The following is a 26,826-nucleotide window of genomic DNA, read 5'->3' as shown; positions in this document are numbered from 1 at the left end:
TTAAAATAAAATGGTCTTTCACTCAACTATGGATTGTTTTTAAAATCTGCTGCCTCCTTGCGTATCAGATTTCAGCCATGGTGGAGAGACTTCACTGACAAAATGCTGACTGCCATCTTGGGGTTAGAGGGTAGAGACTGGTTTGTTTGCTCCATAAAGGATGCAAATAGGATCAAAGATGTAACTCATAGAGAAGTACTTCCCTGGAGGCTCAGCTGGTAAAGAATCTGCCTGTAATGCAGAAGACCTGGCTTCGATCCCTGGGTTGGGAAGATCCCCCTGGAGGAGGAAAGGGCAATCCACTGTAGTATTCTTGCCTAGAGAATTTGATGGACAGAGGAGCCGGCAGACTACAGTCCATGGGGTCACAAAGACTGAGTGACTAACACACACATATAGAGAAGTATATTTGGCTCAATATATCAAAGATTTTGGGTAGCTGTTTAACCTGGAGATACTGAGATGGGACAGGGTACTCGATCATTTTACAGATGGAAGTTTGGTCCAGATAACCAGCAAGATCCCTTCCCACACTAGGATTCTATAATTCTAGGTTTACAAAATTCATACTGTAGAAAGATTTACTCTCTCTCTCTCTCTTTTTTTTTTTTTGCACAAAAAGGCCTTGGAGGCATATTAGTACAGTGGTAAGGACACAGGAGTGTGGAATCAGATTTCCTGACAGCTCTGCCAATGGGCTTTGCTCATTGTTAGCTGTATCACTTTGGGCAGTTAATGATGTTTTTCTGTGCCTCAAACCCCCCATTTGTAAAGTGTGGTTAATAGCAGTATGTACTTTTTGGTGGTATTACAGTGACTCAGTGAGTGAGTACATGTTCTTTGAAAATGCGTTCAAATACTCCTTGTACACTCCCTCCCAAGGAGTCCATGCACTCTTCTTTTCTATTAAATGCACACCCGACTTTGACTACATAAAGGGAATGTATGTGTAATCCCCAAACAGGCAAGGGTGGTGACTATATGCTACAAATTCCATCACTTCCCACTCCTGTAACCATTGCAGATATTAATCTCCTAGCATGGCACTCAATGCCAATACCACTGTGCCTAGATGTGACCTCAGCATCCTTCTCAACACCAGATTCTAGAGTAGATAGGTGAGAAGAAACTTATTGTCATTTCTGCTTTTGTTAATTTGCTCAAGATATTTAAATTTAACTTTAACTGTGAAACCTGTCAGGATCAAGAGCTAGACCTCAGACTGACACTTCCACCCCACTTTTTGCTTCGGTGTGATGTTTTCATTGTGGCCTTGGTAAATTGCCACAAGATTTTGGTTTTATCTGTTTATTTTTCCCTATGAAGAGATGTGTATTCTTAATAAACCATCATGAAAACTGGTGTATAAAAATGTGCTTCTTAGAAGTGTGCTTCATTAGTGGTATTATGTCTATTAGAAGTCATCTGTTTGACAGTATATGTATTTATTTTTCATGCTATTTCATTTTTAGAGATTGCCAAGAAAGGTTTTCAATACTTGCTAGAAGATATCTGTTTCTATTCCTTATAGATTAAGAACCATTCTAGAAATGCAAGATTTCCTCAAAGAAAGGAAATCTACATGCAAAGAGATGAAAGGAGACAGAAGTCAGACAGCACAAGTGACCTAAATTATTAAAGATGACCCTCTCATCATTTGTGTCTGAAAAGGGATTGATATTCATTATCAGCCTTTTCTTGGAACAAGAAAGCTAACCCTTAGGTAAAATGAAGGACACAGGAAAACTATTAATATAAGGATACAAAGTCCAGCAATAGTCTGTAGGGAAGGGCAGAAAGTTTACAAGCAAGTAGCAGCAGGCTATTTCTAGTCTGTTTCTCAAGCACTATGTTTCAAAGGGAAGTCTCAGCTGCAGAAATAAGACATATGCAGAATTCTGAAGGCAGAGATAATGAAGAGTCCAATTGCCAGGCCATACATATTATAAGGATGTATTGAGCACTTATTTTATACTAGGCCCTGTGCCAAGAACCTTACTCATTCAATCTTTATTAATACAGTCACTTTGATGGGACTATTAGGGACTCATATCCCTTTTGAATTGATGAGAAAACTGAGGCAATGGAAGGTTAAAATATTCACCCCAAGCCATGGTGCCAGTAACCAGCCAGGCTGGGGTGTGATCTCGGAGTCTCTGACTCCAGAGTCTCTGGACTCAGCTGCTACACTGACGGTCCTTGTGGCTCTCTCAGAACTGCCAGATCCCATCTCCCTACGGTCCCAGGGCCTGTGGGAACTTCTAGGCAGGCAGGTCCTAGCCAGATGATGGAGAATGTCAAACAGAGCCACTCGGCAGGTGGCAGTAGTAGGCGGTCAGTATTCTGCATGGGGCTGGAGAAGCTTCTAGATGAACAGATGGTCAGGAACTCGATGGTCAGGAACTTGATAGTCAGGGGGAATTTTGTTGTGATCAGGCTCCAGCAGTGCCTCGTTGCCCTCCGTACTCCAAAGCAGTGCAGGCATAGTTAACTCAGGGCCCGTGGGAACTATGACTGGGCCGGAGGAAGGCTTACTCATTAGTCTCAAACTGGTTTTGAGAAAGAAATGACAGGTCTGCAGCTGGGATGGGACTTTGGCTGGTAGCCCCAAATAAATCTGATAGTGGTTTCAACAGCAAAAAAGTTACTTACAGAGCAGATTAAATGCAAGCATTTAGAATGTCTCCTTTTAAGCTGTTTTGAAGGGATAGAGATTTATCAAAGGGGAGATACTGAATTCAAAACTTGCTAAACAGCTTCTTGATGCAGGTTAATGACTAAATCAAAGTGGGAGAGGTCAGGCACAGCACTGAGCTCATTGTAGTCTTAAAAGAGAAACATCAAGCGAAATCTAATCTGAAATCATATCTTTTGATTGGTGGACACAGAAGATTTATCACATTTATGAAAGAACATTTCTGCTTAATTTAAAATCTAATTAAAATATCCCCTATCCACTGAGGTCCTTCTCACCAACTATGAAAAGAATAGCCAGGACATGGAAGCAACCAAGATGTCCATCAGCAGATGAATGGATAAGAAAGCTGTGGTACTTATATACAATAGAATATTACTCAGCTATTAAAAAGAATGCATTTGAGTCAGTTCTAATGAGGTGCCTGAAACTGGAGCCTATTATACAGAGTGAAGTAAGTCAGAAAGAAAAACACCAATATAGTATATTAACATATATATATGGAATTTAGGAAGATGGTAATGAGGACCCTATATGTGAGACAGCAAAAGAGACACAGACATAAAGAACAGACTTTTGGACTCTGTGGGAGAAGGAGAGGGTAGGATGATTTGAGAGAATAGCATTGAAACATGTATATTATCATATATGAAATAGATCGCCAGTCCAGGTTTGATGCATGAGACAGGGCACTCAAAGCCGGTGCTCTGGGACAAACCTGAGGGATGGGGTGGGGAGGGAGGTGTGAAGGGGGGTTCAGGATGGGGAACACATGTACACCCGTGGCTGATTCATGTGAATGCATGGCAAAAACCACTACAATATTGTAAAGTAATTAGCCTCCAATTAAAATAAATAAAAATTTTAAAAAGCATAGGAAAATATTGAGTAAAATAGTCTTCCCCCCAAGAGAACTAGCAATTCTCTTTACTGACAGAAAAACAAGAATGGATAACTAAGCTACAATAAGACTCTAAGTGAAACTAGTTAAAAATGATCATTAGATATTCTATAAATCGATGTTCAATCGAGGTGCTTGCTAATTTATCTTCTCTGTTTATAGATTATACGGAAGAGCATTTGGACTTTCATAATTACAAAATACACTGACAGAAAATTAATTGTTGCTGATAGCAAACAGTTTAGTTACTGTCGTTTTTAAAATATAATTTCTTCAATAACTATACCAACATATTTTATGATTGTTCTCCTGTTCTAGCATTATATATGGACTCATTAGAATCTCAATGGAGAAGAGGTGCAGATTATTAAAAACTTGAATAATGAGCATGTAGTTTTTCAGAACTATATGAAGATGACACATAATAAAGTCAAGATTCTGATAAAATACATATTTTCTTGTAATAAAACTTCAGGGTAAAATGTACCACTACAACTGCAACTGGTACTAATACAGATTTTGTTAACATCTAGTAAGTATATAAGAGAATCTAAACCAACCAAAAAAAAAAAGGTGGTGGGGAGTTCATGCTGAACTTAAACTTTTGTGTGGAGGCACTCAATATTAGTGGACAAAGCAATACTCAGGAAAAGAAAATGTGCTCAGTGTTCAATTAAAAATAAATATTTTCCAATATAAAAAAAGAATAAAATTAATCTGTAATACTGAATTCAGTAAATTGGATAGTCAAGCGCTTGGAACAGATATTTCACCATGCATGGCTTGACTTAAATACTATATCCTGCAAACAATTCAAAAATGAACATGGGCATTTTCCTTCAAAGATCGTATTCAAGAAGAATATGGTATATGCTGTTTGACATGGGGCATCTTCAATATGTTCTCTAATTTTTAATTAAAATTTGTTTTAAAAAATTTCCACTGCTTTTTCTCTTATTGCCTTTAGCAAAACACATATTTTTAATCACTAAATCTAAATTGAAGGAAACATTTTTCTACTTTATTTTATATTACGTAAGTTAAAGTTATCCTTCATACTCATCCCACTTCTCCAATATAACTGTTCAGAAGTAGAAACCATGAACGATTTGAGGTTTACCATTCTAGATATTTTTATGTGCATATAGATATGTGTAGAACACACAATTCTACAAGAAAATCTATCAAAATATATTGCCCTGAACCTTTCTTATCTTAGTATACAAATATTTTTCCATGGCAGTACATATAGATCGAGGGCTTTCCAGGTGGTGCTAGTGGTAAAGAACCCACCTACCAATGCAGGAGACAAAGAGATGCAGGTTTGATCCCTGGGTTGGGAAGTGCCCCTGGAGAGGCGAAAGGCTCCCCACTTCAGTATTCTGGCCTAGAGAATTCCATGGACTGTAGAGTCCCTGGGGTTGCAAAGAGTTTGACACGACTGAGCGACTTTCACTTTCCTGGAGGCGGCTATGGCAGCCACTCCAGTATTCTTGCCTGAGAATCCCATGGACAGACAAGTCTGGTGGGCTACAGTCCATGGTGTCACAGAGAGTCAGACACAACTGAAGTAACTTAGCACGCATGCAGGCACAAATATCTACTTCATTCTTTTCAAATGACTGTATTGTATTGCATAATACACATATGGCATTGGCGTTTAGGGAGTATCCATCTTTGAAGAATTACAAATGATACTGCAAGGAATATTACAGAGGTATTGAAGGATGTATACAGAAAGACCCTCACTTCTCTAGGGTAGATGATAAACAGAAATACTAGGCCACAGCAGGTGAGCATTTGTAATTTTGACAATGGAGTGGGGTGCCATTGCCTTCCCCAATTTTGACAAATAGTACTAAAATCACCTCTTTTTCCTTGATTGTTAGTGTGGCTAAATGCCTTATTATAATAACTTTGGCCATGTGGTTCATCTTCCATGATTTATAATCTTATTTTTTTTTAATTGGACTTTTTATTTCCTAACCTTTTGGGTGTTTTGTATTAAGCTCAGAATTCTAATACCTAAGTAGTAACAAATACATTTTATTCCTTCTAGTACCTTTACAGTTTTAAATTTTACACTTAGACCTGCAATACATCAGTATTTATGAGTATGGTACAATGCAGACATGCATTTTGAATTTCTTATCATTTCACCACTGATTTGAAATGCCAGTGTTATCGTATGTTAAATTTCGAGGTATGTCTGGCCTCTTTATCTAGTTCCATTCATCTGTTTATGCTTTTCTGTGTCTATATCATGGTATATTATATATTTCCATTTCATGACATGTTTTGACCTTTGATAAGGCAAGACCTTGACTCCTTTTAATCTTTTGGTTATATTTACTTGTTTACCACCCATCTTCTGCATTAGAATACTTCCTGGGAAGCATGGCCTTGTCTCTTTTATTACTGTATTTCAACTGTCAAAAACAATGCTTAGTCCAGGGTGAGCACTTAATATATGTGGTTTGAAAAAACAAATTTAAATCTAAGTCTCTTTTACATCCATATTTTTTCTTTTTCTTAAAACTTTTTTTATTGTTAAAACAAATAAATATAGAAAACATAAAACAAAAATAAAAACACCCTTATAACTACTGCCCTATATCCAATTTTTAGAAAGAAAGAAAGCAATTTCTGTCTTTCATATAATTATCATGCCAGCAGTCATAGTTTCCAAAACTGTTGTATTGGTAGGATCTTTCTTTGTATACCAAGGTTTGACAACTGTTTAATTATTTGTACTATTTAAAAGGACATTATTCTGCCATTTGTTTCAGGAAGAAAAATAGCTACTTCCTGGGACTTTCACCGTTAGTGGTCAGCTTGATTATTTAGCCTAAAGTGTTTTTATTACCTGAAATAAATTTTTAAGGCCCAAAGCTAAATGCTGTGAGCACCCCCACCTTCTCACCTTTAGGTGTAGTGAAGAGTTTCTGGAGAAAGACCTGGTACTTGAAAAAAACATTTTGAATATTTGTACTCTTTACTTTTCATGGAGCAAAGTTAATCTTTAAAAAATATGTTGGCCTTTGAATACAAATATTTTCAAGCCCTTTTCATAATCAGTGCATTTGATAATTGAGATTCCCAAATGTTATCTTTCTCTCTCTCATTCTCTTGCTGGGTCCCTGTCTCTTGAACAACTTTCCTTTGGAGGTCCAGCCTTCTTATCTTCCCTGTCTGGTGGCTGACAGACCATGGGACAAGCTCTCTGCTGCACAACTATACCCCACATCACAGGAAGATATGAAACCTAATATTTGTCACAATTTTTTAAGTTCAAGATATTTATTCTCACAACACATTGTGTATTCCTATGCACTTGTCCCTGAATATATTAGAAGCAGCTATTTAAGATCCAGATCACTAATGAGCTCAAAACAAGAGATGGAACTCTAAATTAGAGCCTGCTATATTAAGAGAAAACCCCTCTGAAAGAAAAGGAATTGGTTTTCCTTCCTCATTCACGTGCTTTGAGGACTGAAACATGTCATACTTCTCCTTTTTCTTAAAAAGACAGAAACTTCTTATTCTTTAGCATTATGATGGAAACAAAGCTTCTTTGTGAGGAATCATTGAAATGTCTACTTTTTCTAGTCTTCCATTGGCAATCAAAGCCACACTGTCTTCTAGGGAGATGAAGTTGCTCTTCAGGTAATTTAAATAGACACAAACAACACACTGATGCTCAGTATTTGTAATTTAGAAAAACAGATCTGCTAGTTCTGGACTAATCACACAATGAGGTCTTTTTTCTTTATAGACATAAAAGTCACGGATCCACTTTCAAATTTTATCTTCCCGTGAAACTGATGACCTTCAGTGACTCCCTCCTTTATGCCCTGCAAGATATTATCATCTGGTGATCTTTACAATTTCCATTCTCACTTGTCTTTGTTTTAATGTTTTTATTGGATGGATATATGCAATCAACCATTTTCATTTCATCTGATTTTCCTTCTGATAAACTTATATACTGTGCCCATATGGACACCATAGTCTAAAACATACATCCACAGAATAACAGAGGCACATTTAAATCAATGGGATTTCTCAGGGTTTTACCATTAGTGGGATTGTGGTGTGGGATAGCAGAAAGAAGGTTTGGGGTTCACATAAAATTGTGGGTGAGGGGTAACCAAAAGACGCTTTGGGCTGTGAACAGAACTAGGCTCAAGCCCCAACTTCGTTACTAAACTAAATGGACTCTTTTAGCGCACATTTTAACCTGAGTTAAAGTTTTCTTTCCTATAAAATGAGGATCAAAATAATTATAAAATAGATAGCAGTTACTGACTGCTGTTTATCTTGTGTCATTCTTGACACTTTTCCTACTTTATAGTAAATCTGTAAATAATTCTTTAAGATAGAAATAATTCCTTAGTTAAAGGAAGCGGAGTTAGCTAAGCGAGGCCAAAAAATGTTAATATGCAGTACATTCTGCTGTATCCTTTAAAGCATGTACTGCATCATAGAGTATTGCTGCTGCTGCTAAGTCGTTTCAGTCGTGTCCGACTCTGTGCGACCCCAGAAATGGCAGCCCACCATGCTCCCCCGTCCCTGGGATTCTCCAGGCAAGAACACTGGAGTGGGTTGCCATTTCCTTCTCCAATGCGTGATAGTGAAAAGTGAAAGTGAAGTCACTCAGTCGTGTCTGACTCTTTGCGACCCCATGGACTGCAGCCTACCAGGCTCCTCTGTCCATGGGATTTTCCAGGCAAGAGTACTGGAGTGGGGTGCCATTGCCTTCTCCCATGAGTGGGGATCAAATGAGATACTGAATGTGAATTTACTTCCTAGATGCTGTGTGCTTCACTCAACCCAGGCTTAGGTGTTTTGAATATGAAGAGGGCTATATTGTAAAGATATGTGTATTCACTGATACCATTTTCTTTCAAGTATAACCTGTTTCCTTGAAAATTTTTAAAAAACTATAAAGTGGTACTTACTAGCATAAGGGTTAATCTTGGGAAATTTTACAGAGTTTGCTTTCTGTACCACTCTTCATTCCTAGCAGCATTCTTTTTCAGAAAAGCCTTGATTTCAAATTTATTAATAAGTACAATTCCTCTCCCATTGTCTCCAGTGTGAGGTAGGGGACATAGGGTTGATGAATTCATAATTTTTAAATAAAGAGTCTTTTTAAAAACCTGTCATCAACTGTTATCATCATTAGATTAAAAAGAATGGATTTTTTTTTTTTTTTTGCTCCAGAAAGGAATGAATATATCTCTGAACAAAGCTCAATCCTTTAAATTGAACACACTTGTTGGTAGGACAAACTCTTGACATGCTCTTTGAGCTTTTTAATGTTGCTGCCAGACAGCGAAACCTCATCGTGGATCCACATGGGTCATCAGATGAAAGTTGAGAACTCCTATTTTAAAGACCATGTGGGACTGTGAAAAAATCATGACTGAGCAGCAGACAGACCTGGGTGAGAAAGCATGTTCTGCTTTTCATAGCACAGGATGGTGTGCAGCTCTACCATGGGCTCTGCAGTTTGACTGTTTGCATTTAAATCTTGCCTCTGCTTCCAGTTACATCATCTTTCCTTATGTCCCTAAGGCTCATTATTCCCAGGAAGTAAAAAGAATATAATAATAACGCCTTGATTATTATGAGTATTAAATGGGATAATTCACTTAAGAACATAGTAAGCCCTCCAAAATGTTAGTTTTAAAATTAATCTATTGTTAACATATTATTAATAATTATAATTATCTTTATTTCTTTTATTATTATTCATTTATTTAGCTTCTTTGATTTTCAGCTTACCTATCTGTAAAATGGAAATAAAAATAGCTAGCTTGCAGGATTGTTGTGGAGCCTAAATGAGACAATCCGTGTTGGTGCATGCTGCTGCTGCTGCTAAGTCGCTTCAGTCGTGTCCAACTCTGTGCAACCCCATAGATGGCAGCCCACCAGGCCCCACCGTCCCTGGGATTCTCCAGGCAAGAACACTGGAGTGGGTGTGTTGGTGCATAGAATGGCATTTATCAAAAGCCCAATACATGGTAGTCCTTACTATTTTTTGTGGCATTTCCCTTCCACATTCCCCTAGTGCATGCACAGTTGGCAAGTGGTCCTTGACATCTCCAAGCCCCTCTATGGTGTTGTACTTGAAACTCTGTCCCAGCCAATCCCTCCATCATCTATCTAAAAACTCACCTGTCCCATCTATTATTCCCTTAAGGTCCTGAATGCACCTGAAAGCAATTCCATCAGCAAACTGCCTTGGGAAAGTTTTGAATGTTATTTAAACAAGCACACTGAAAAATCCTAAAAGCAAAACACATTCGTGATTATCACTTAAAAACTCAGCAATACCTATTTCGGAGCTCAGCTTAAAAGTATTGTGAAGAGGAAAGAAAAAAGACAAGAGACTCAAAAAAAATTTTTTTTCCAGCTTGGAAACAATGAATAATGGTAAGACCAGATAAGATTGTTTTCTCTTCTGCCTAAGTCTATTTTCATGTCCATCAGCATGGACAACTCAGGGGGTCCCCCAAGGTGCCATCTAGCTTCCCACATTTCTACCTGCTAGTTATTACAGGGGTTATGTCTGGATCTCGACCCGTTCTTTTCTTTATTGTGGGGTGGTATCTGGCAGTTGTAGATGAGATCAAAAGGAAGGATAAATTCAGCTTATACGGCTATGATCTGATGGAGAATTCTCCTTGATAGAGAATGTCCTATTTTCTTTCTAATACATACCTCCAAATCTAAAAATTGTTCAATGCACCATGGTATGGAACTAGAACAGCTGTTTTTTACTGTTCCCCCAAAACATCTGACTAAGGGGATAAAGTGAAACATCTATGTGATACCGGAGGTGTCATATTTCCTTTATTTCTTCATCTGTATGATGAAGGGGTTGGATTAGGACCGCTAAGATCTTCTCTAATTATCTGTAAGAAGATGCATACTAAGGAGTGGGGAAAAGGTAGTTTTAGAAGATTGATAAGTGACTGAGAAGAGGGAGCATGAGAGAAAGGTGTTACATTCTTTTGCAAATTCATCAAATACACAGGCAGGTCATGGACTAACTTAAAGGAGCGTAACTAGGTGTTAAGACTCAATGAACTTTGGGAACAGGGACACATGACAAATGGATGGTGAGAGACAACTTTTATTGTCAAAACCTGGTGTTATTAAAACTTTGGGTTTTATTCTGAATCATTTAGCTGGGCATTTAAATAACTGAAGAAGGACTTAAAAGTATTGTCCTTGTTATGCTAAGAGGTACGGACTGGAAGGGGGCTGAGGAAAAATCGTTAAATCAACAAAGAAAGGTTCCATCTCACCTTTCCAGCTCCACTCTGTTATCATCAGAGTCAGTCTGCTCTTCTTTAGTCTGTAAGCCAGACAGTTCTTTGGCTTTCTGGCAGAGAAGAACTTAGGCTGGGATTAAATAAATTCTACAAGGCAATGTCTATGAAACTTTGGACTTCTGCTAAATTGATTAGGCTAATTTACCTCTCTGAAGGTTCCCTAAACAGAATAGGATGAGTCCTCTGTTCTGCTACAGACACTGATCCATCTTCAAAAGTATTCCAGACAAGTTTCTGTGTTAAAGACCAAGTGATTTCTTTTTTTTTTTTTTCTGTCCTCAGAGGATATTTTGTGTTAACTGAGGGTAATATAAATATTTCTCTGTAATATTTTGAGATTAATAAAGGGCAAAGATAATCCTGAGTCCTTTTATTTTTCTTGAGTACTTAGAATGTAGTATCATATCAAATTAACACAATAAATATTAAGAGTAGATTTTCTTTTCCAACTAGATTGAAATAAAATAAAACTGTTTCTCCTTGTGCTGTATATACATTTCCCCCCTCCATGAATGTGATTACACTTCCTACTACTTTGGAGGATTAAACCTTCTTCCTTTAGAGTACATTCATTTCCCTTGCCTCTAAAATGATAACCTACTGCTGGAAAAATGACCTGATTCACAGTGAAATTGGATAGGCTAATGTGAAGCAGTTAGGTTCTAGATCAATATTCTGTGAAATACCCCATAAACACATGTTTCCCATTCTTTCTTTCATTATTCTTAAAATGAGCCTTAACAGTGGAGGGGAAAAAAAGCTTTAGACTGAAACATATCACATAATAGCATATGTGAAAAATTAAAAAATAGTAAACAAAAGAGCTAAAATTGATATTAGAAAGGAAAATAACTGCAGATATGGTAAATAAACTAAAAACATATCAGAGATGGTAAATAAAAATCACTTGCAAAAGGCTGAGCAGCTTGAACATGGAAATACACACAGATTTTCCTTTGACTATCTGAACAGATTCCCCACCCCCTGCAAGCAAGTACACAGAGTGCCAAAGTGGTCATCTCACAGGGAAATAAGACCATTCACAACACGTGGAAAAGTGTTGCCATGCTCCAAAATAGATCTTGGAAAGTTTATCATCTTCAAGTGAGTGAATAGGAAACTTGACCATTTTTAGACTGATTAAAATTCAATGTATTTGTACTCACCATTTTTAGAGCAATTTTTTTTCCCTCCACATCATTAAAACCCTATCTATCATGGGTTTCTGACTAATTTTCACGTAAGTAATCAAGACATAGTTTTGAAATGCTATTTAAAACTATATTTTGCTAAGACAAAATTTTGCTTTTGTTTTTAAGTAGAAATTGCACCTTAGAACAAAGTTTTTGCATTTGACTCTGCTTTTTATGAATGAGATGTCAACTTGGCAAAGCATAGTTTCCCCTTCTTATAAACCACAGTGGAATACTATCACGTCAGGTGCATCCTATGACCGCTGGAGAGATTAAGATTTAGAACAAATAAGGAAAACCACTTCCATTTCTTTAATTTTCTAAAAAGAGAGAAATCCATGGATCCCCTGTTGAAAAAAATTTTAAAGTGAAAGACATTTTCCATTATTTATTTATTAGATTTATTTTATTGAAGTATAGTTGTTTATAATGTCGTGCTGACATTTTACATCATGATAACAACACTTTGACTGTAAAGCTTTTAACATAAATGTACAATAAACACATTTTTCTTTTAGGATTTACTTACTCTCTGAAGCCAGACCTCCTTCATTTTCCAATTCTGTCCTGGGTTGGATGTGTGTTCTTCCATAAGTAACTTACCTCTACCTGCTTTCGTTTCCTTATTGTGCAAAGGGGATAATAATTGTACCTACCTGAGAGTGTTGCTATGAACATTAAATATATTAATATCTATAAAAGGCTTAGAACATTACTGGCTCATAGTAAGTGCTATGTAATTATTAGATGTTATTATCATTATTGAAATATTTCAATAAATCTATTTTATAACCAAGCTTCCTTGAAAATTTTTAATACATACTTTCCCTGAAAATGAAAAATTACACACTTTGTTGTGAATCAGATTTTGGTCAAAGTTTCACATTGGACTTTGTTCCTGTCAGTTACAACACCAAAACTTAATTCCTAAGAACCTACCATGTACAAGTTGGTTATTGTGACAGAATGCCTTTTTTTCAGCTAGTTTTGCATATTGCAACTTGAAATACTTAGTGAAAAATCCTATTTGAACCAAAGAATTCATGGAAAGTTCTTCAGCATTTTACTTAGAATTGCCTGTCTTTATATACAGGCAGCAAAGCAGGTAGGTGATAATCTTGGTTGGTAAAAATTACAGATTCAACCAAGGCTGTGAACAGAAGATATAATTATGAATATTTATAAAAATGATTAGATTTTTTAAGAAAACACATATCCTCCAAAGCGATACAGACTAAAATTAGCTCTTACAAGCCTGAATATGGTTCTGTCTCAGCAAGTACCAGACCCATTTAGACTCATGAATATGACATCATACGGTTGATCCCACTGTGAACAGCTGTATCTAAGAGGAAACTTGAAAATGATCAAAAAGGCCCACCTGCCCCAAGCCACCCTTGCATCAGTACTTAAAGTTCCTGTTATTATCTTAACTTTCTGAAAACGCAGATTTCCCAAAGATTTTCAGCAGGGTATTAAGAACTGGTGTATCACAAAAGGGTCTTGTGGCTGTGTAAATTGAGAAATGCTGTGAGGACAAGATTAAATGAATATATACCTTCATTTGTTAAATAGATATTAATCGAGTGCTGGAAATAAAAAGAATCAACAGGACAGACCCGATGGGCTTTATATTCTAATGAAGGTGATAGAAAAGAGACAAGAACGGAGAATAAAATGATTATGAACTGTTCTAACTATTAGGACATAATCACGGAGCTGAGAGAGAGATATGAACAGGGCAACACATACTTTAGAAAGCGTGATTGACTGTGGTGGGCCTCTTTGAGGGAGTGACATTTAAGCTAAGGTTTGAAGTAAGGGAAGCAGCTAGAGACGTGAACGTGAGTGAAAGAGCATCGCGGACGGAGGGAAGAGCTCCTGTGGAGGGTGTGAGGAGGAAAAAGACGTGTTGTGCTCTGGTGAATGGATCGAGCTGAGTGCGGTGGACTGAGAGGTCCAGGTAAATGGATTGGGAGCAGTGAGGCTGGGACATCCAGGTGACAGAGCACTAGAGGCCACGACAAAGAGTGGGGCAGCAAGGGCACGGGTGTGGTGGGAAGCCCTTAATGATGATGCATGGGGGGATACCTGCTCTGATCTACGTGCTAGGAGTTTACTTCAGGTGTGAGCAGAGACTATGTAGGGGAGGGGTGCAAGGCCCAGTGAGCAGGCCAGCCAGGAGCCAGGGGAGCGGCCCTGGCAGGGATGACCCTGGTTGGTTACACTGCCCGCGGAGGATACAGGGCAAATAGGACTTCGAAGCTTTTAATATGCTCCAGGGTAGCATCAAGCTTCAAATTTGATACTAAAGATCCAAACTGATTGGTCAAATAACACATGTCAGTGAATGCCAGGTTCAAGAATTACCTCCTGAATCATTGATAACGTGATTGTTTTTTTCTTGAAGACAGCAGGATTTATGCCACTACTAGATAATCTGCAGATGGCAGGGTTTGTAGGAATAGGGTAAAAGAAAAGCAATTGATTTGGGGGTTGGTGCAAAAGGGAGTTGAGGGGGAGACTGTGGAAAGACAAGCAGTGGGGCTTTTTCTTAGGAGAACAGGTTTCTGGAATAAAGGGGAACAACGTGAGCAGTAGGGCTTTGGGAAAGTAAGGGAAGGGAGGGGGCTCCAGAGACAGGCTGCGCCTCTTATGGAATGTAGCCCAGGGCCACTCTTATTCATGTGTTTAACGCTCCATGTGGTCATCTCTAAGTACATTCATGCAAATATTTGCCTGCAAATGTTCATGACTCCCTGCCCCTTTGCAGACTCTTCAGGGAGAGCACTGGACTTGGAGTCAGAAGGCTGGAGCTTACAGGGCAGCACCGTCATCTACTAGTGGAGAACTATGCCATCTCTGCCTCAGTCTGCTCTTTAGTGAAAGCGTTCAACTCCACATCAAAAATATGGATAAAATATTAGCTACCGAGAAAACGTATGGCATCACTTCAAATACTAGGAGTGCCTTTTCACAAATTAAAATGCAGCTCAGAGAGACGACTTCCAGCGTTGATATATGCTGACTCCAAGTTGCCACTACTCAAATCTGCCCCAATTATTAACACTTCAGCAGCTAAGAAGAAAGGCCAAGTTTCTCATTGACCTTCTATTCACTAAAATACCTAATTTGCAAGAATATACGTTTTCCTCATTGGAGGCAATAAAATCATTCTTGTTTTTGAATGGGGAAAAGAAGCAAGCCTGTAAAGTCTCGTTGTTCCTGAATTGGCCCTCGAGCAACAGTGATCACTCACCACTTTGCTGGGATTTTTGCTTTTGCCTTAATGCCATCGTTGCAGTCTATATGACGTTAGGGATGAAAAAGTGTTCTAATATTGTCCTGACCTTTTAGCCCTGTGGTGGGTCCAGGGAATGAGGTGTTAAAGCAATCTGCATTATTGTGCTCTCTGTGCTGGAACTTCTCTGAATCTTGGGCTAAACAGATCCCACCTCAATGTCCATAAACACTGACATTTTCTACACTCTCCTGCTTGTAAGAATTCTGTCTGTCAGACTTAAGGTTAGCAACAAATAATTATGCTGAAGTTTGGGTTAATTAATGTATGAGTTGAGTCCATTTGAAATTTAAATTTGGCAGCAATGCACGTCACCTGTCCTTTTTTCCCTTGTTGCCCAAGTTGACTTCATGAAAACCCCACCAGAGAGGAAATTTCTAAAAAATGGCAGAATTTTCCTTTAAAAATTATCATCAAAGTGATAATTTTTTCCTAGTCTAGTCTTGGGGTAAGTGCTATTACTTTTGGGCTCCAGAAAGGGATAAATACAGTTTTCATAGTCAGCTGACACCAAATTCATATTTGTTTACAACAAATTAATTTGCTTAGTTCATAGAAATAGGCTGGGTCAGACATAAAAGCCTAAAGTCCTAGAAGAACTAATGTCACATTTCACTGCTGTGCAGGAAATTCCTACGTACATACATAGCTACCTAGAATGCCCACTTGGCATATGGCGTGAACCAGGGGAGGCTTAGGAACGCAGGCGAATGCGTCCAAATTCTTGGGCGTTGGTTACTGTGAGAGGCTTAGTTCCTAAAACCCTAGTGGGTGTGAAAACTGAGCTTGACACCTCCAGAGAGACTGACTTAAATGTCCATGGAGAGGCGCTCCCCATTCCATTGGTTATTAAAGGCTCTGATCATTTAAGACAATTCATATATACAATTCTAATAAAAGATGTCTAAGTTGTCATCAAAATTTCATTTGACTGCAGTTGTGAAATAAACCAACCTTTTGGCATTAGGCAAGCAGGCTTGAGTTCCAGCTCTGCCGCTTCCGAGAAGCATGGTGAGCCTCATTGGCTGTCTGTGTCTCTGCTTCCTCACCTATGGACTGGGATCGATAATCTTCCATAGGGCTGTCATGAGAAGTGATGGCACATCACTCTCTCCAGCACAGTAGGACTTCAATGAATTATAGCTGCTTTGTAATTATTTTATTTATATTCCTAACGTGTTAAAGGTACTAACTTGCTGATGATCAGTTATTCAAACAGTTGAGAATTAATTGCTCCCAGGATGCCAGTCCATATTGGTAACATGAGAGAGGTCAGTTCTATTTTTTTCCTTTTGTACAGAAAATAAATACTACTTAAGTAGCTTCCGCCTAGTGCAAGAAGCATGGGAGAAGTAGAAGAATCCACTTTGTGATTAATAAAGTGTAAAGAGGCCGGTGGGAAATGCTTCTGCATGCCTAAACAAAATGCTACGCTCTGAATAGGTAAGTTCTGTTTTAAATGCTCAATGAAGAGAACAGAGTTGGCTCTTCCAATCAACACCAACTCAATCCGGAAATAAGAGTGTGGGTGTACGAAGCTTTGAGATGTGAATGGGTTATTGATTTGAGAGAGAAGGGGCTAAAATCTGTAGCAATATTGAGCTGATACCATAAAAGTGGAAAAACTTAAGCCTCAATGTAACAAAAATAATTACAGGGGAAAAAAAAAAAAAGCATGGCCATGTTTAGGTAAATTTAACCCATTTCACAAAGAGAAGAGATGGTTTCTTGTGTGTGCTGGATATGGGATAAATATGTGAATGTCCTTTTTAATATAGTAGGGAAATTTAAAAAAAACCAAGATATTCCACAACAGAAAACGGAGAATAAAATGCCATTAAACAAATATAAAATGGTATACTTTGTGATCCAAAATTGGCATCTTTCACTTGTATAATTCACCTGTGCAGCTTCTAAGTACACACACATTCTGGGAGACATTTGGGTGCTGAAAGGGGATATTTCTAGACTGCAATATTTGCAGGGAGGGGAGTTATAAAACTCATATTTTCCCCCACTACACTGTTATATCAAAGAGATTAAGAGTTTATGTCAGTGAATGAATGACAAAAGGGAAGAATACTTTATATACACAGAGGCACACACACAGGTGTGCATGCATGCTACCCCTGGAAGCCCCAAGGAAAGAGATGTCACAGGGTGTGATATTATATCTTGCTTGAGAGCAGGGGAATTGACCACTGGAAAGACTTAAAAAAGAAGCAATATTTAAGTTAAACTATAGGGAATTGTAAGAGTTCAAAAAGGGGAGATAGAGTAAGGAGTATATATCAAACTGACTGAAATTGTCGTGTACTCTCAATGCTTGCTTTTCCTCACTTCTCGTTCTTAGTTAAATCCAGTTGCAATCTCTCAATTCTTATCCCATTTGACTCACTCGCAACATTGAGTCTAGGTGCCTGCCCACTTCATCCTCTCTGGCTTCCCTAATACGACATTTTCTTGTGTTTCTTCCTTTCATCTAACCTTTCATCTCTATTGCAGGCTCATTTTCCACTGACCCTTAAAAAACAGGCTTTCTCAAATAGATGTTCTTACTTTTGTGCTTGCTTTTGTCCCTTCATTTTTGACTCTTTTTTTTTTTTTTTTAACTTCTCTATAGGCTATATCCTCCATTCCTACACCATCAGCTGAAATAGCTATATGATTGTCTCCCAAACCTGTACCTTTAGTACAGAATTATCTCTTGAAACACATTTCTATATCTACTTCTATTGGACATTGCCACGTGGATAAGCCAAATGCATTACATTTCTAATTAAATTCTTTATCTGCCTTTCCCAAAATATTACTTGTCCTATGTGAAGGACATCCATCTCTCCTGTAATCTCTATAATCTCCTATAATCTGAAAGAAACTTGAAATTGATCACACAATGGTTCCTTTCCCTCACTTTTCCTAGTTCACATTTCTATCATTCATCAACTACCCTTGCAGACCCCTGTAAGCTCCTGTTTTTGTTTTGTTTGTTTTTTCCTTTTTCTTTTCTATCTCCACCAAGGTGACTCTAATTGTTTCTCCTCTCTGTTACTGCAGAAGGTATTTTGATTAGTCCTGGCAAGGTCGGCAGGGTCACAAGAAGCTTCCATGCCGCTGTGCTAACGGGTTTGCATTTCGTCATGAGGACAATGGGGATCCTTGAAAGAGCTAAAAGCGGACTTTTAAATAATCAGATCTGCCATTTTGTCACATCAGTCTGGCTGAAAGATAGGAAGAGTATTAGAATGGATACAAATTAAGAGGGTGGCAGATTCCGTACTGCTCTAATATCAAGTTGGCTCGGCAAGACTAGATCTTGTTGGAGCTGTAGGTGTTTCTCCCCTGACCCTGAGCCTTCGACTCCGTGTCCTGCATCGCAGGATACTTTCTGGGTGCCTCTGGATACCTGTGGCTTCTCGCAAATCACCATGTTGGCTCAAGCCTTCGGGGCTTTTTACTGTCTGGTGTCCTGCCTATAACACAGCTCATCTATTCCCCTGCTTATCTGGCTCATTGTTTTGTCACTTAAATGCTGAATCATGTCCCCATTTAGGGTCACCTCCCTCGGAATGCTTCCACGGTGTCCAGCTCGGGGTTGTTCCTCCCTGGGCAGCGCTCACTGGCGTTTCTCTGTTAGAGTACTTACCCCACGGGTCCGTGATTGTCTGTTGCGTTGTCTGACTCTTCCAGTCCCCCGTGAAGCCAGGAAGTGTAATTTGTCACAATATGCCCGGACTAGGACGGCAATGGGCATTTAGTAAACATTTATTGAGTTTTTAAATGTGGACAAAGCTATGAGAATGGTAATTTGTTAGACGTGTTACTGGGGAATGTTGAATATGTTCTGAAGGACAGGGGAAGGTGATATTTGAAATGACAAATTCTGAACTACCAGACAAATAAAAGGCAAGAATTGGGGATGGGGTTTCAGGAAAAAAACTAAAACTAGAGTAAAGCAGCTCTGCAAATAAACCATTAATGTAAAGGGGCCCCCTCCCACCCATACCCCAATTCTGAAGCAATAAAATATCAATTCAAAGTGCCCGCTGAAAATTTTCATAAGGGCTGGAAATGAAGGAGAGACTGGATTCAATTTTTGTGCCATCACTATGGCTTTGGAACTGGAATTAAGAAGCTGTTGAGGTTTTCTACTTGGCTTAGATGGGAAAGATAAAATGAGATGACATCATGAAAGCTCTTCCATGCTAGGCTGGAGTGGTTCTAAGTCTTAGGCTCCCAGGGCAAGCACTGAATAATTACGAATACAGGGTGACAAAATGGGAGCGTAGAAAACAAGTCTGACCGTGTGTGTAACACTGAATGCGTTACAGAGAGACTAAACGTGGCTGAATATTAGGGGGACATTTAAGTATTTTGTTAAAGGTAATAAAGCTTAAATGAGAGGAGTGGCAGTGAAACTACGCAGAAGAAAAATGCAGCCTCCATGAGAAAAATCTGGAGTAGCCTTGAGAGTTGATAAGACAGAAGCAAGATACACATTTGCAAACAGAAATTTTAATGAAATAGAATGGTTAAATACTGATTACAAAAGCAGAAAATATTTCATGGAGGCAGATACTTTATTTCTTTGAGAAATAGCTCCTGGGTTTAGAGTATTTGTATTATTCCTCTACAGAGAATACCAATTCATACGCTACTTTTAATAAAGAGAGGTTTTTCATTTGAACAAAGACATAATCTTATACTTCAGGTACCCAGAGAAACCCTGGGGTATCCTGCAGTGCAGGTCAAGGGCATGGAGCCGAAGGCACAGTGGGAGAAGCACAGTCAGCTTCCATGAGAAATGGTCTTGCAGAGCCGGCTGGTTGGCTGGGTATTAGACACCTTTAACTGCACTCCTTGATCCACGCTTCTGACCATAAAAATTTTTTTTCTTTTAAGGAAAAAAAAAGCACTAAACTGCATTCCATACAGACAACACCCTTTTTGGAAAAACAATTCAAGAAAACTGTACTTAAAAAAAAAAAAAAAAAGAAAACTGCACTTGCAAATATTGAGAAATAGATTCTGATGACATTTTCTATCAATTCTTCCCCTCTCAATTCTTCATTGCTAAAATAAACATATGAAAACTTAACACCTTTCCATATTACTAGTTTTCTACATTCACAAAGTGAAGCCAGAAACATAAATTAATATTATTTTCTGTGTTTTGATAGAATTAATAACAAGTTAATACCATGGTGACAACACAAAATATTGTCACTTGGTTTGTAATACTCATTTGTAATTTGTTTTGTAATACTTATTATATAGACCTCTATAAGGTCATATCAATATTGAAAAGCACAGAGTGGTCACATAAAATAATGCTTTTAATTATAATTAAAGTTGAGTAAAATCTCATACCTGAGTGGAATATTACTTATGTATTGGTCATTCTCTATTGACCTTGAGGACAGGTCAAGGTACCTTCAGGCTTAATGGAATGCTTGGCATATCATAAATAATCACAAATATTTTTTGAATAAATGACATTTAAAAAATATAGCACTTACATAGAACCTACTATGTACCAAGCACCTACTCAAAGTGATTTACAACATTAATTCATTTAATTCTCATTAGAAAAACCTGATTTCATGAAGAGAATTAAGATACGCAAAGGTTATATAATTTGCCGCAAACCATACAGATTCTTCTAGAAGATGGTAGAGTCAGGCATGAAACTCAAGGAGAGCCCTGTCAGAATCTGTTCTTAATACTGCTTTGTGAAAAATGCTGTCTTTAAATTAAATAGATGTACATATATAAATATATGTATTAACTATATTTTATAACAGCACTGAACTTAGAAGAAGACCAGGGTTCAAACACATATTAGATTTACTCAGTTTGTGGCTTTGGACAAGTTCATTAACCTAATGAGTTAATTTCCTTATAGGTAAAATCAAAAGAAAAGCTGGTACCTCACAAGGCTATTGTAAGCTTTAAAGAAAATAATTTATGTGAAAATACTAGACTATAGTCGGCACCCGGGTTATGCTATTTGGTGTGCCGAGAAACACGGTACTATTTTCTTCTTTTCTGCCTTCAAAAGGGTACATATTTGCATATTACACATCATATAGATCTTAGCAAAAATGAGATCAAATTCTGTATTTGGTAAAACATTGTTTCCCGTAGCTCTTAAAACTAGAATTAATTTATTAAACCATTTTCTGGACAGTCAGATAAGCTTCAGACTCAATAGATTGTTTTTTAGAAAAAAAAGAATATTTTTTTTTAATCAGAAACCATTATGGTTTAAACATCTACGATCAACAGTGGAAAAAATATATATTTCTTCTATTTGGGATATCAGGTTATAAATATTAAAAATAAAATTAGACCCACAATAGAACATATGGCATTTATGTTCCAAGACTCTCCGACATAACCCGACTCTACCAAACCCGACGGGAACCGCCTCGGTCAGTGGTTCCCAACCATGGCTGCAGATTACAATCACGTTAAAGAAGCCATCACAATGTAAACCCCCTCATCAGATAATCTGATTTAATTGGTTTGAGATAGGGTCTGGGCATCCTTTTTTTTTTTTTGCAAGTTCTCCCATTGATTCTAATTTGCAGCCTGAGTTGAGAACACTGGTTTAGGTTATCATTGAACACATCACCAGTCTCTTATTTCCATTTCATTTTTACTCTAATAAAAACCAGCAGTAGATAATATTTTCATTCATGTCAACATTGAAAGAATCTGAGAAGTTCACTAAGAATAGAGTTTTCTTTGACTTCGAGCATCATGAAACAAAACAACTCTAAGATTATTTATATGTTCTTATGAATAACTTATAATAAGGATTTCATGTTTACCATATTGGGTATGTCGGTATGGTCAATAAATAACCTTAGAGTACTTTACAAGGATTGACTATTATTCTTGTGGCTATAGTTTCTGAAATTAACTGTAGATTAGAGGCATGGAACCAAAGCAAACCCCGACCAATGGATGTTTTGACTTATGTTAAAATACTGAGTAGAAATGAGTGCCCACTGAGAATACTGACTTCAACTGCAAAGCTGTTTTGCAAAGCTAATCACCTTAGACCCTCTCATAATGCCAGCATAGAAAACCAGCAGTTCTGACCTTTTAAAGCTGGGTTCCAACTGGACACAGACTAGGCTACCAACATGCTATTACAAATGATACTTTATAAATCCCACAACACTCAAGCCATTCCTACAACACTAAAACCACTAAAATCCCACAACACTAAAGCCATTCCTACCATTGTCTCTAATGGTAAGCGAAGGTTGCCCAAATACATGGACCATTTGTTTTTCTATTACCATTTAAGACACACTCAAACTTAGACATTCTGCTTTCTAAAGATTAGCTTCAGAAACTACGTGGCCACACTTTGGTTTATTTTGAACATTTCACTTCCCATCACCCAATAATGCAACAAATAACCTCGAATAGATGATTTGGTTCAGGTTAACTACGGCAGTCAGGGTCTCCTGAAGATCGGCGATGGAACCCTGCCTTCTAGTTTGCAAGTACTATGTAATATTAGGTTAAAGCTTTCAGACGGAAATTTTCTTAGACAGTTCTGCAAAATATAGCCTGAATAATGGGTTAAAAAGCTAACTGGATTGTTAATTTTTGACTTTGACTGGATTTCCTTGGACCACAAGGAAAATGAATGTTTCGGGAAGATAGAACTAATATGTTAGAGCTTTTCTTGAAGTCTTTCACCCGGCCTTGGAAAGAGCATCATGAAAGAAAGAGTACCCTTTTGGAAACTATGCACACAACATATTTTTCCTAATAGGTGTGAAGAATGGCTGCTATGCATAAATGATTGTTGAAAATAATTCTCTGTAAAACATGACTTAACAAGTAACTCCATTGACCACTGGGCTCATTACCAATATCGAGAACAACCAAGACACAGCGTGTAGATGCCAGTATCATCTGTTTGTTAGGTAATAAACATCTCTTAGAAAAAATCCACAGCATTCAGCCCCTCATTGGGTAATTTTTCAGACTCAGGAAGCTGAAGAATGAAACTTTTAAGGGAAATTGATATTAACAGCAGAGTAAAACTCACACACAATCAGAGGACTCTTCAACATGACACCCTGAGTTTCAGCACCTGCCCAGGACAACTAGTTTTGCTTTAATCAAGGGTAAGGAGAGGCGACTGAGACTAAGCCGACCCTAATCAGACCCTCAAACATCGCAATCAAACTGCAGTTTTGCAATCAAAACCCAAGGTACCTAGTGCATCTCCACCATACCCCGGAACATCCTAGAGCTTGGAATAAATCCCTCTCATTCCAAGACCCTCCTTACCTGGATTATTTTCTCGGAGTTGCTCTCCATGGTGGCTGGGTAGAAGCCAAGGGCGTTCGCAGGTGGTGGCTCCAGAGGCTCAGGAACTCAGGCTCCAGCGGGCATCTCCTGAGCTGGAGACGGCCGGCCGCCGCTGGGTGCGGTGCGGACGGTGCGTGAGCACCTCTCCGACCCAGGAAGGTCCGAGAGCGGCGCGGCGCAGCCCACCCAGAGCCTGGGGGGCTGGCCGTCCTAGTGGAGAGAAAACTACGCGTTAGTCCGGAGCGCTCTCTGTCTCGTCCCTCTCCTGATTTCCTGACACTTTAATTCTGCTTTAAGTGAGAGTTTACCCCTAACCCCAGCTTGTATTATAGGCTAAGAGGCAAACTGCCTTATCCCCGTGCTTGATTCCAACCTCCCCAAAGTCCAGGAGGCTCACCTTCCCGGCGCCTTCCCTTCCAGCAGTGAGCTGGGCGCAAACTTCTGCCTACTTAAGTCTTCTCCTGCCCGCTCCCCCGCCCTACCCGGCCCGCCTCCACGTCCCCCTCCACCCCCCCGTGGAAGCAGAGGAGGTGGCAGCGGAATTGATGAGCGCCAGCCCCCCCTGTCCCCGAACCCTCCCGCCCCCGTCAGCCCGCTCCTGTCCCCGGAAAGGGAGGGGGAGCAGGAGAGCTCCAAGCGCCTCCGCAACAGCCCCCTGCCCCCCTGGTCCGCGAGTGGGGCTGGGCCCGCCGCCGCTCCCGGCGAGGGGCTCACCCCACGAGCCCCCCGGAGTGAAAGGCGGCGTAAACACGAAGAGCCTGAGAGGGACCCGAGTTAGTCCTTGAGGAGGGGGCAACAGTCTGGGCTGGGGGACGGAGGTAGCATTTGGGGAGCCTTGTCCCCCTACCCCAGAGGATGCCAATTCCGCAGGGGCGAGTTTCCAAAAGAACCCACCCCTGGAGACCGTGCCACCCCGGCTCCTTCAGCCACTGCTCAGGGGACAGCACCACCTGGGAGCCTGCGGAGAGAGGGTCCCTAGTGGGCGAGGTGGTGAAAGTGAGATGGAGGTGGATGGGGAGACGGTGGGCTAGGCACTGGGGTCCTGAGAGGAAGCCGGGGAAGGAGCTGGGGTAAGGAGAGAGGCAGTGGGGGTCCGGAAAGTGCGGGCAGAGCGTTCAGACTGGGGCAGCTGTGCAGAGCTGAAAGCGCAGGCTGGATTAGAGGAAAAGCGCCCTTCATACGGGGGGCTGCTGGTGGGCACAGTGGCTTACCCGGAGTGAGGAAGTGAGGAAGACCGGAGTCTCGAGTGCCTCTCTCCCCCAACCCCCAGCCACTCCCAAAGCCTCTGATGCCAGGAAGAGCCTAGGACAACCCGATTCCAGGCTGGGCACTACTCCGGCTGGCGGGAGCGCTCTGAGAGGTGGGCAAGTTGGTTCCAAGGACGCACAGCCCTCAGCATCCTTTTGCCCACCGCTGGATAGAGCAAGGAAGCCGTGGATATTGTTTTTTTTTTTTTTTTTTTCTCCTAACTCTGTTCAAGGGACTTTGGGCTAAGAAAGCAACATCCCGCCGTGTCCCGGGACATCGAAGTGGCCGTGGACCGTCCAGGTTACTAACATTACCGCACTCAGCAAAAGAACTAACGGCAACAGCAACCAAATAGGACGGAAGAAAGCCAGACAGCAACACAGCACACTTTCCGGGACAGTCCGAGTTGCTCCCAAGCACTCAGGCGTCAGCGGTACCCTGTGAATGGGACTGCAACCTGCGCCCATCTGTTCTCTCATCCCTTCCCTGGAGAGATTACACTATAGGCAAAAGGTGCGTGTGTTTCTGTCCTAATTTGAACTCCCATTTCCCACCCTCCGGGGGGACTTCGGGCACCCCAAATTCATTTGATTGGGGGTTTTCAGGGGGAAGAGAGAGTCCAGGGACAGATTTATTAGGGGTTCATTGGGGTAAGGCAGACCTTATTAGGGGTTTTGTTTTTCCAGGCTCCTTCTCCCCTCCATAACCCACCCCCCTTCGTGCTGCCACCTCCAGTCTGGTGACCCAGAGGGCTGTGTGTGACTCACCATGCATTCAAACCCTACAGCACCACCCCAGTGCAGGGGACTATCCCACAGTCCCTTCATTCTGAGGACCTAACTGGGAATGATGTATTTACCAGTAAAAAATATGACTGGGAAAGGTAGCTGGACCACTGGGAGAGGAATCTTGCAAAGGAACACACACACACACACACACACACACAGTAATACAAACAAGACCTGTACAAGAAATCTGAATTCTGGACGTAGATATGAATATTCCCTCTGTGCTTTGACTTTTTCCTGGGTTCAATAGCCCCCCGCTAACCATCTGGGGCTGACCAGCCGACACCTACCTGACCATGCCCTCCTTTGACACGTCTCTTACATAACATTCACTACCTTCTGCCAGTGCAAACAAGCAGAAAATTATTAAAGTTGTCTGAGTATCCCTTATGGTCAACTTCTGGGGGCCAAGCACTGAGCATTTCCCTATTGTAGCCCAAATCGTGGCAACAACATTGAATCAGTAAGAGTTTCTGCTAAGCGGAGGGTGTTGCGGTCCTCAGCATAGTGTTATCAAGCAAGCACAGGGAGAGTCTTCTGTTGTAGGCTTATCCTCGGGCATCCATTATCACCGACTGGCAACTGGTATTCTGAGCAGGATGGTGCTTGGTTCTATAAAGCTACCAAAGGTGTCTAAGACCCTTAACTGTAACTTAGAGAGACAAAACAGAAGTCTAAGAATTAGTGAGAAAATGGCATGAGTGTTTTATAAAATAAGTCCAACTGTGTGTGGTATAAGCATAAGGGACCCAGATGAATTCAGGTGCTAATTGTAATTAGAGACAATATTGGAGGAAAATAAGAGAGTTCTCTGTAGGTAAATTTCAGGGAAGACGAAATAGGAGAAGTGGGATCAAAGATGAGGCTCTCTGGCCTCTCAAGAGGATAAAATTGACCGTTGGACACAGACATTTATTGAGTGCCAAAGGGGGTTGCACCTGTTAGAAGCACTTGGCGTTTACAGAGATTTAACTCTATTGCTGTCTGAACACTGTCAAAATATTTTCTAAA

At 39.9% G+C, this 26,826-nt stretch overlaps 1 protein-coding gene across 1 annotated transcript in view; it reads right to left on the bottom strand.

Moving 5' to 3' along the window:
• CALCR (calcitonin receptor) overlaps positions 1–24,203 on the bottom strand; it is a 109,890-nt gene extending 85,687 nt beyond the window's left edge. The window contains exons 1-2 of the mRNA XM_086397869.1: positions 24,177–24,203; positions 23,759–23,989 (exon numbers count right to left, since the gene is read on the bottom strand). Coding sequence (XP_086253995.1) covers positions 23,759–23,788 — 30 coding nt within the window. The 5' untranslated portion in view covers positions 23,789–23,989; positions 24,177–24,203. The remainder of the gene's footprint in view (positions 1–23,758; positions 23,990–24,176) is intronic.
• Positions 24,204–26,826: the final 2,623 nt, after the last annotated feature.

This window comes from Bos grunniens, chromosome 4 (genome assembly GCF_055505025.1).
Source record: "Bos grunniens cultivar Pamir isolate PY7600 chromosome 4, Bosgru_T2T1.0, whole genome shotgun sequence".
In the NCBI taxonomy this organism is placed as follows: domain Eukaryota; kingdom Metazoa; phylum Chordata; class Mammalia; order Artiodactyla; family Bovidae; genus Bos; species Bos grunniens.
Note: the sequence above shows the minus strand (reverse complement) of the source record. Positions and strands in the feature narration are given on the sequence as shown.